Source organism: Protobothrops mucrosquamatus, unplaced genomic scaffold (genome assembly GCF_001527695.2).
Source record: "Protobothrops mucrosquamatus isolate PMUCROS unplaced genomic scaffold, P.Mucros_1.0 scaffold1590, whole genome shotgun sequence".
Taxonomy (NCBI): domain Eukaryota; kingdom Metazoa; phylum Chordata; class Lepidosauria; order Squamata; family Viperidae; genus Protobothrops; species Protobothrops mucrosquamatus.
In genome coordinates this window covers 389786-400978 of record NW_015387753.1, presented here as the reverse complement: position 1 = coordinate 400978, position 11193 = coordinate 389786, and the positions used below count along the sequence as shown (strand labels likewise).

The 11193-nt window shown below is 36.5% G+C and overlaps 1 protein-coding gene across 1 annotated transcript; it reads right to left on the bottom strand.

The window, feature by feature from the left end:
- Positions 1–6905: 6905 nt before the first annotated feature.
- RAG2 (recombination activating 2) lies at positions 6906–8477 on the bottom strand. Its single transcript, XM_015822484.1, has one exon. It carries the CDS (start codon positions 8475–8477, stop codon positions 6906–6908), a length of 1572 nt encoding a protein of 523 aa, XP_015677970.1.
- Between the last annotated feature and the right edge of the window lie 2716 nt (positions 8478–11193).

Genomic DNA, 11193 nt, shown 5'->3' with positions numbered 1-11193 from the left:
TGCCCGTTGCTGGTTGGCTAACTAGCAACAGGGTCTTGCCAGCCAATGGAATTGTGTGATTACAAGCCAGGGGAATCCCATAAAAGAGGGCTCCCCTGGCCCAGAGAGCCAGTCCGGATTTACTTTATGCCTTGCCAATAAACCAAGAGCTGACTGTCACTCGACTCGTGTCTTACTGCCTGCGCGATCTAACACTTACCCTTGTTCTAGTTTAGACTGAAGGATGTGTTTCAGCCTTATAGCAAGAGCTCTTTGACACAGAGAGTTATTGAATTAACAGTTATCAAGACAATATATATGTTTAGTCACCTGTTCTTAATGCCAGTAAACTAATAACATTTAAAGAGAACACAGGGAATTAAATTAATGTGGTATAGTAATTAAGAGAACCAGTTTAAGGTAGTGGTTAAGGCATCAGGCTAGAAACTGTGAGGCCATGATGTCTAATCTCACTTAGCATGAAGCTAACTGGATGAGAACTGACTTTCTTCTTTAGTTTTAATCCAGAAGGCCACAGAAAGGCATGCATATAGCTATATACAACTTTGAGAAATTCAGACTTAGTTCTGGATCAAGCTGAGAGAAAAGTTCTAGTGATTTGCATCCTGAGTATTCTGATTCAATCATTTCTTTCATTGCATGGAAGGTATATTTAGGGGGAAAGAAAAGGAAAATATGGTTTTTGAATTGCATTGAAATGTCCTCTGAGGAGAAACGGAGAAACAGTTTATTGTTCAAATTCGTATGTAAATAGCATAAGGTAGCACCCCAAATTCAATATAGTATTATTAGCTTATATTTTTTTTCTCTAAGCAAGGAGTCTGAACAGAAAATTGTCTCAGAGTAGATGAAGGAGTTCTAATTTTTCAGGAACTAAATCAAACCTTAACTATAATTCTGCACAATGGAGCCTAGATATGGTTATTTACTAAGAATGAAGGCTTGATTACAGAATTAGAAGGTTATAGATGAGGAGTCTAACTTCAGAAGAAGATGAATTTAATTGTTTCCTTCTCAGAGAAGTAATGCTTCTCTGAAATAGGATGATTCTGAGTAAATTAATAAAGGGAAAAAGCAAACAGCCTAATAGAATTTTAAATAACTGTTATTGTAGCTGTTTGGAAACAGTGGCTAACTGCTACAAGATGGAGTTGATTCAAAATGGCAGCTGAATAACTAGAACTGATGTGGCTATAAGTTAGTTAATCTTTACAAGCAAAGAAGAAAGAGGCAGGTAATTCCATCTTCCCTCCAATATGAATGGTGACCCAACCCTTCCTCTTTATGCTGACACAATGAATACTTTACGCATTCTCTAGTGTTTTTGTAATTTTTTGAATGATACTAGCCTTACCTTTTAGAAATCAAATCAACAGAGAGAACTGATTTGGAGTTAATGGTGTAACTCATTCAATCATATTAAATTTAAGGATGTTCTGAAATTGTTGCTGAAAAAAAGGAAAAAGAAATAAACTTTTCTTTCTCTTCCTGAAGTCTCCTAATAGGTATCTGATTCAACAGCTAAAAGTCCATATTTATAATGAGATGAATATTATATTAATTTGTGGGGTCCTTGATGTTTTCTGAGCTTGGTTGTTTTCTTGCAGACATTTCATAACCTAACTAGATAACATCTTCAGTGCTAGAAAGGAGTAGAGTTTGCTCTCTTGCCCTGTCAGTGTTGGTAGGAGTATTGTTTTCTTCTTGATAATTTCTTGATTAGGTTATTATTTACCATTTGATTGCTTGTCTGAGTTGGTAGTTTCTTGGTTGGGAACTTCCCAACTATTAGTCAAGTACTAGTTGACTAATAGTTTGTATGTATGTATGTATGTATGTATGTATGTATGTATGTATGTATGTATGTATGTATGTATGTATGGCTGTGGGCAGAGTTAGCCTGCAATGCTGCATTCTAATCACTGTGCTAAGAATGGGCAGGAGATGAGGATGAAAGAGAAAAACAATTAAAGAAATGTATGATAAAATGGGCTAAAATTTTGGTTATACTATACTGCAGGCTAATTCACTGCTCAGTTCCGGAGTTTAATTCTGAACGGCTCAAGGTTAACTCAGATTTTCATCCTTCCAAGACTAGTAAAATAAGGACCCAGATTGTTGGGGACAATATGTAAACCACTTAGAGAGGGCTATAAAGCACTATGAAGCGGTATATAAGTCTAAATGCTATTGCTAATGCTATATGATGTCAACAAGCTAGAATAATTGGAAAATATGTGGCTGAAAATAAATTGACATTGTGTGATAATGTTAAAAACAGAGTTTTTATAAAATAATGTACTGTTGTATATATCACAACAGTAGAACGTATAACGGCATTTCAAATTTATGTTTGATATAAAAACAACAAGGAAGGACATTTGATCATGGTTAGTAGATGTATGTAAAAAAAAAACCTGGAAAATTCTGAATTCTGGACTGGATTCTTCTGCTTCCAAGTCATTATTAAAAAAAAAAGACATTCGTTTTTTAACCCTTTAATGTTGTCTTTGCATCTTCTACCTTATCTCTCATTTTCTGCAGCCTTTCTAATAAATGAGCATAAAGCATTATTGAATTAAACTCCAGAAAAGAAGAATATTCTCTCTTTTTTTCAGTGTTCTTGGCATAGACAAGAAGACAGAGATGGATTGTGCCGCTAATTAATTTCTCAGACATGTAGTCTTATTCAAGCATTTAAGTTCCCAATATTCACTATTCCTAATACAGGCTATCTCCAGCTACCAGACAGTCTCAAAATTCTGGACAGCATAATAGGCTAGTCTACACATATAGGGGTCTATCAGCTTGGAAAATTTCTGCCCCCAGTTTCAAAAATAATAGCAGATGACATTTTTTTTAAAAAAAGCTTTCTCTGCACAGTTGTTCCGGGAGTGTTGTGTGAATTATGTGATTTATATAGGAGAAATGTCATTATCTGAGTCTCTGTAGGCAGCATTACTTTACTTGTTGAGTGTTACTTCATTACTGATTTGATACAGACAATAGTCTCTTGCTTATGTCAGCAGGATTATTTTGTCACTCTGCACAGAGCGAGAAAAGTAATCTGTTTGGCAGACAACTCATATAAAACACCAACAAATTTAGCTTGGGTCTTTGGAATGCAAAGAAACTCCTTTACCACATTTTGCAGGTAACCATATGCTTTGGAGCTGTGTATAGTATAACCTTCCATAGCCAATTTTCTCCAGTTACTCTGGATTAGAGCTCTCAGTGCCATCAGCCAATGTGGCCACATAATTTCCATTGGCTTTAGGCAATATGAGGATAATAGAAATTGAAGTTCAAAATTTCATTAAAAATGAAATTCTGTTGCCTGCTCTCAAAAGTGTACATGTGTGTTATGTATATGTACACTTTTGAGAGCAGGCAACAGAATTGTATGCCCACAGTAAAAAAATGACAATAGTTATCTATCTATCTATCTATCTATCTATCTATCTATCTATCTATCTATCTATCTATCTATCTATCTATCTATCTATCATCTATCTATCTATCTATCTATCTATCTATCTATCTATCTATCTATCTATCTATCTATCTATCTATCTATCCATCCATCCATCCATCCATCCATCCATCCATCCATCCATTCTAGAGGGTAGCATGTTCAAGAAACTGTCATAGGTCAAAGAAAACTTTTTACATTCTATTTTATCCTTAAATTAGAAAAAAAATAGTATCTTGATGAAGCTTCTTATCTTTTCTTTTTTCTTTTTCTTTTTCTTTTTTTACAAAATTTAAAACTTTAAGTAGAACAAGCAAGAAATGATATCCATTTCTAAGATATATCACAAGTATTGTTGAGTATTCAGAATGGCTCTTGAAGATGAAGGAATAACTGTGAACTAATTTATACTTTGAAAAAATTCCTATACAGAAATTACACATGTCAGTTATTGTATACAATCATTCTACACATAGATCATGTCACATTTTGATTTGGCCATTTTTATCTGTATTTCTTTTCAACACCACGTGAGGTTGGTTTATCTCCTGAGTTAGGAGAGCCACACAGGTATTCTTAATCTCCAGCTCTAGTATCCAAGAATTAGAGCACAATGCCCCTTTGCCATTCTCTCAATAAAGTGGATATAAAGGTCTCCTGAGCACTGTTACCAGGCAGTGAGTTAGTTGTAATGGCATTGTAAGGCAAATGTGAGTAATCAACATTCAGTTTTGCAATCCCATCAGTCAAAGCATTCCTAAATATGTTTATTACAGAATAGGTTTAATTGGCCAAATTAAGACTTCTTGTTTTTATTTTTAATTTTTTAAATTATATTAAAAATTATATACACACACAGTGTATACTGTATATATATAAAGACTTCTTGTTTTTAATGCAGAGGTGTGCCACTTTTTCCAGTGAAAAGTTATTCTTGATTTGTGAGTGGCATGAAAGCAGCCATACTTTCAGAGACAAGGAGTGTCACAAGAAGAAGTAAGTGGGGTCAGGTCAAAAGGTAAAATGGGTTTAATTCAAATTTTATTACAATTAATTCAATTGCTCTCTATGCATTGAGCTATTTTTTGGTACATTACAACTCCAGCTAAGCTTTGGAGTGGCTGTATGAGTTTGGGAAACCCATGAAGCCACCTATGCAGTCATATTTTCAAGCTTCAGTTTTGGTACTGGTCCTTAGACTTATTATTCCATAGGGTTAAAATAAAGGAACTTGTAAGCACTTTTTTATGCATATAATGCCATACAAATTCAGGGTAGACTGAGTAACGTTTTGTGACTATTTATTCAGAAGCTGAATAGATAACATTTTTAATGGTTCAGCTTTAAACTCTTCCATATATTGATAGAAACTCGCTTCAGGTGCTTCTCCATCTTAAAGTACTCTATAGATGCTAAGGATGTGCAAGGTGATAAGGGTTCATATTGACAAAGAGTTTTGCAGTGCAAAGGTGGATGATGCAGTTCTCTTTTCAAGGCAAATGAATTGCCTATAGGAAATCCACAGACATTTCCTCAAAATCTTATCCACCAAAGCCTCATACTCAGACTGTTTGAAGACGTCTTAGAAGAGTCAGTGTCTTTTGAAAAAAAAATCAGTATATATGAGAACAAACCATCACAGCTCCCATGCTATCACTTTTATCACCCACTCCTTTCACTAGTACATAAGAACAAGTTGGTTTCTTTGTAGAGGACATCACAAAGCCATTTCTTTACTAAAACTGTTTATTTTCTGCATTTCCATTGTAAAATAATTTGCCCTAAGAGGGCTCATATAACAATAAAAACAACAGCAAATGAACACATGCATCCAGAATAAAAAAGTGAGAGCAGATATAAACCACTTTAAAACAAAGAATTAATTCAGAGGAACACAGCAACTAGAAAAGTTAGTTGCTTGCTGGCAATAAAATATGTTTGGAAAAAGGGAAAGTGTGACTTAGTAAAGCACATGCCTTGCAGGAAGGCTACCCCAAGTTTTAATTTCTAGCAACTCCAGAAGTTAAAGACCAAATTGAGCTATGTGGAACAATGAACTGTCTTAGGAGGAAAAATATTTTTATTTGGTAGACATATATCACTAACCATAGTTCAGGGTTTATTTTTTTCCCCACCACAACAATCCTGTGTGGTGAAATACTAGCCAAAAGTGAGTTTCTGTGTTAGAAAGTCAAGTAAAAATCTGACTTTTCCTCTTCGTAGTCTAACAGTGTGTTCCTCACCTTACAGTCTCCCAGTGTGATTTAGCATTAAATTGCTTCCTATAACTCCCTCTTATGTAATCAAGCTACAATCATAGAGAATTCTCTTAGAGATTATTTCCATGCTGTTGCTTGAATTTCTCTATGAAAGCTATTAGGTGATTCCTCAATGGTTGTGAATCAGAATGGAGTGATGGGCACAACCATTGGAGATAGATGGTCCCTCAGAGATCAGGCTCTGTCACACAAAGGGCTTTAAAGGTGATAACTAGTATTTTGAATTACACCAAGAAGCCAATGGGTGAACTAGTGCAGCTTGATTCATACAAACATAATATTTGATTCCCCACACTGATGCATTCTGGACCAACTATAGATACTGGATGGTCTTCAGAAGCAGCACTATGTAGAGATCATTACAATTATTGGAAACATGAGATTCCTGACTCATCATCTGCATTCAGCTAAACTGGGGGTCCAGTTCATTGTGGGGAACGAATTTGGCCAGCAATTTTTGTTGTTGTTGCAAGGACAAACATGGCTTCTTTCTTTGACAATCTAGTTTCATTTTGGTCTAGTTTGGTTGGGAGAAAAATGATAGCCATGGTAAAAAAATGGCCCCCAAAAGGTTTTACACAACAGCCATTTTGTGTGTATGTGTGAATGAGAAAGAGCACTGAAATGAAAATTCTTAAATTGTTTTACATCTTCAAAGAAAGTTTGCCTCAAGACTAAACACATGAAACAGGCTTATGTGAATTAGATCACTGATCTCCTAGCACCATATCTCTTTTGCAAAAACATCTCCATTCATTATAGTAAGCTTGATTGACATGGAATTTGGCTTAATTGCTTGAGTTTGGCAATCAAGTGCTATGTAGACTATCAGAGACTCAAAAGAGGTAGCATTATTGAATTTATCTACCCCCTCCCCACCTTATAATAATAACATTGCCAAATGCTAAATTTAAACAAAACCGTAATGATGTGGTTCATGTGAAGGTCTGAGAATGCCTATAATGTTTTAGCAGTGATTCTTCTGTGTTGTATTATTATATTTATAACTTTAGGAGAAACAAAAATAACATTTTAAAATGCTTTAAAATGAAGACCCATCACTATTTGGGAGTTTAACATCTGCTGAAGTTGGCAGTGCTCTTTGATTTGGTACCTAAGATTTGCACACTAAAATATTATTCATGACTGTGATTCTATTCAAACAGTTTACGAATAAAGGACTTTTTTGCAGGAGTGAAAATTTTCATAGGCTTTTTTCTTCGTAATGTTTTCATGGGTTTCTTTTCTATAGGAGGAATCTCCTTGGGAGTTTTCAATCCCCTTGCCAGACTGATATGTTCAGTGCAGAAATACTTGATATCTACTTGCGACAAATAAATAAGCATATTTTCAGACAAGTCCATACACTGAGCATGGACCCAGTGGCCCTCACCATTTGAGCAAAATATCATGGCTGGTTTATTGAGTTCTGTGGAGTACAAGGGCACCCAGGTATTGATATCAACATCACAACCTGCACAGCAGGTGACCCAGTAGCCCGATTCAGATTCATTTTCATTATCATCTTCGTTACAGGTATCAGTATCTATGTCAAAGCCGAAAGTGAACTCCTCTGAATCTTCAAAAGGAGTGGACTCTCCAGCATCTTCTGTAGAGCTCTGACTACATACTTGTGCCATCTGTTCTAAGCTCTGATCATTTTCTACCGGACATTTTAATATGTAGAAATAGTTTGCATCTGAAGCCAGTTGCCTATTGTCTCCTGGTATACCAAATAAAATGGATCCATTTCCCATGTCATTCCCAAACCATATCTTGCAGTGCTTGATATCTGGGGTCCATTCCGGTGCCTCTGTTTCCACTATCTCTATTTTGTTATCATCTAGGTTGATGGTATTACAGATCATCCTTTTCTGGTTGTCAGAATGGTAACCTCCAACAACAACAAATTCCTTTTCTCTGGTCTGAGTCATGATGGCACTGGAGACTGAGATTCCTCCAGACAAAATTACACAGCTCACTGCTGGACTGCCCAAGGGAAGATCAATTTTTATTTTGTAGAAATTGGGAGGCCTGATATTATTTTCCAGGGAATGTCCTCCTATGATATAGATGACATCATTTTGGACCAGAGAGAGATGAAAAGAAAAGCCGTTCTGAAATTCTGGGAGAGCATATGAAGTACAGCAGCCGAATTCAGGGTCAACCAGAAATATATGTGGCATACAATCAACCACACTATTCCACTTTTCAGTTGTCCTCTGCCCAAGAGCTATGTAAGATCTTCCCCCAATTATAACTATCATACTTTTGCTTTGACTGTGAACCACATTAACAGTGTGGCCGTATCTGCCTTCAGGGACCTCTCCAACTAATTCTTTTTCAGTACATGTGAATGTGACCTTTTTGTTATTCTTGCTAGCCAGACACATAAGATACAGCTTATCAGAAAGTTCATTGTTTGGTGTTTTCCCTCCATGGATGACATATTGGTATTTCTCTTTGATAGCGCAGATAGCAGGATATCGTAGGGGAGGAAGGTAGCAGGAATCCTGAGAGAAGTATGCTGGCTTCAATTTAAGTTCATCCTTTTTGAAATCAAGAAGGAAAACCCCAGTAGGACAGGACCTCTTTGGCCAGCCCTTCTGTCCAAATAGGAAAACTTGTCCATCAAAATTCATCAAAGAAAATCCTGGTTGAATCAGAGAAGAATTATTAATGGTTGATATCATCTGAAGAGACATCTTGTCTGGCAAAGAGGCCATGCTGTTGTCTATTTCTGAAAAACAGAGAACAAGAACACAAACCATAGGACTATCAGATCAGTTACCACTTGGATATGTGACATCGCCTGAACAAATGCAATGCATTCTACATGGAGCTGCCCTTGAAAAGCTTCTAGAAATTGCAATTAGTACAAAATGTGGCATCTAGGCTGCTAAATGATCTAAGGGACAGATATAATATGAAGCCTATGCTTAAATATCTGAACTGATTGTTAATATCTACTGGGTACAATGTAAGATATTGCTGTTAACCTTTAAAGTCCTGAATGGCTTAAGCTTAACTTTCTGAGGATCCCCCTCTCCTCTGCTGATAATTTGCCTGCTTACTTATATGAGCATGAAAGACCCTTTGACAGAAGCTCAGAAATCAGTTACGTGATTTAGGGCTGTGTCCCGTGTTGTTCCAGACTATGGGAAACTCTCCACATAGAGTTATTTTTACTTCCCATTCTCTCCATATTTAGGGAAATGGTAAAAATGCATCTCTTTCATCAAGCTTTTAACTGATAATTAAACAGGTGGTGTTCGTACTTAATAATTACAATAATAGCAGCAGCAGCAACAACAACAATCTTGTGACCCCAATATCATTGCTTTCAACTGAAGTAATACCTTATGATTTTTTTTCTTAATTCCTTTAAAAAAAATGCTAAGAACATGGCAAGAAAAAGAGTGGTAAAATGAATAACCAAAAAGCTAGATAAGGCACAATAGAGAGAGATTGGGCTATCTCTCTTAGTCCTCTTCAGAGGAATAAATGATTAGTGAGGTCTTATAGGAGCAGAACAATAATAGAACCCTGCATACCACATTTTGCTCAGCTGAATAAAAAGAGAGGAAAGATTGGAAACAATAAATGAAGAGTAGGACTGATCCTTCAAATTGGATCAGTTCTGCAGCCAGATGTTGAAGAAAGAGGAACTTGGACTACAGAAACTGTCTGCAAGCTAAAGGCCTTGGCTTATATAGAACTCATCCTTCTGGTACTTTCCATGCATAATTTAAACTGAAATTAATAGGATATGGGTGAGAGAACTGCAATAATCTTCCACAAATCCCTTTCATTTCAAACATAAGGCCAATCTATTGAGTCCAATCTAATGCCCACTAAATAATAATGTGTGCATATATAGACCAAGCTACAAAGTTCATGTTTCCCTTTTCCCACAGGGGAGCTATAAACATAGTTCCCACAATCAGAACTATTTTTTTTTTGTGGTAAGGATTACATTAAGAAAATACATTTTGTTTTCACATTGGTCAGTTGTAGTTTCATTATATGTTGGAAAAGTAATATATGAAATGGGCTTCATTTTCATATTGGCTCACAACTCCTACAGGAATTGGTTGGGCTGGGCCAGGCCATTCAGTTTCATATACATACAATATGTTTTCCTCTCCTCTCCTCCTCTCCCCTCCCACATGGCTGGGTAATGAATGGACCAGGTTTAGGTTGATTCCGAACTATAATAGGTATGTGTGGCTCCAAAAATGCCATTAACTCTATATTCTTAACCTGTGGCATTACAAACTGTTGCTAAATTCCATTTCCAGCAGATTTGCTCAGGGTAAGTAGTGGTGCACAAAACTTGGAAGTGAGTTCAGCAAAACCAGAAGAATGATATGCCTTCTGCTCTACTTAAGGAACATGGACATACATGATAAAAATTGCTACCTGCTTTTACTATCCCATAATTATTTATGTGTGTGTGATGAATTTAATAGACTCATTTCTTCATGAGACAATGGCCCTTCTCCTACAGCAAGGCTTATGAATATTGAATTTGAATGAGGTAACGTTGGCAACCTCTTACATTGGAAGATAACTGACTATAATCCTACAGATTTGGGGTAACAAATATCTTTTATTCCACGGGGAAGGAACCATTGTGAGACTTGGGACTGAAAATGAGCAAGGAGCCTTGCTTAAGATCTTTCCACATGGAGACTGCTCTCATTTTAGAAGAGTGGGTCTGAACCCTTATCCCTGCCCTTTTCTCTTTCAAATTTCTTTTCATTATTGCTTCCTATTTACTTTATAATGCTTTTATATAAAGACGGTTTACATAACACTATATGGCACTAGCCTTCTCCAACTTCCAGATAAATAGGGTGGGCGGGTTTGCAAAGACCGATATGCACAATGCAAATAATGCACTCCTTAAACCTTCTTTGAGAATGTTTAATTTCTTTGTCAGAACCGGTTTACTGGTTTTTAATTTTTATATTTAATTTTCAATTTTCAATTTAATTATTAAATATGTATGTGTGTATACACACACACATACACCCAACATCAGTTAGGCTTTATAGTTTTACAAGTTCTCAGTATAGTGCTAAAAATGCATTGCAAAGTCCTTACTTCCAGTTCTCAACTTTTAATTGCACTTATTTAAGCAGGTATCACATGGCCAGCTTACTGTTAGAAGTATTGTGTCTCATAGTCTCACTTTAAATCAGTGGTTCTCAACCTTTTTAATGCCGTGACCCCAACCGGTTGTAAGTCGAGGACTAAACCGGTCGTAAGTCAAGGACTAAACCGGTCGTAAGTCAAGGACTAAACTGGTCGTAAGTCGAGGACTACCCAACCGGTCGTAAGTCGAGGACTTTCCCTGCCCGGGAGCGCCGCGCATGCGTGCTTCTGCCCCCTGCGCCGGCCAAGGCGTAGCTGGCAAGTGGCAGAGACGGAGTAGGC

Bases quoted from the DNA above. Each gene is read 5' to 3' on its own strand.
- RAG2 (XM_015822484.1), bottom strand. From the start codon at position 8,477: ATGGCCTCTTTGCCAGACAAGATGTCTCTTCAGATGATATCAACCATT.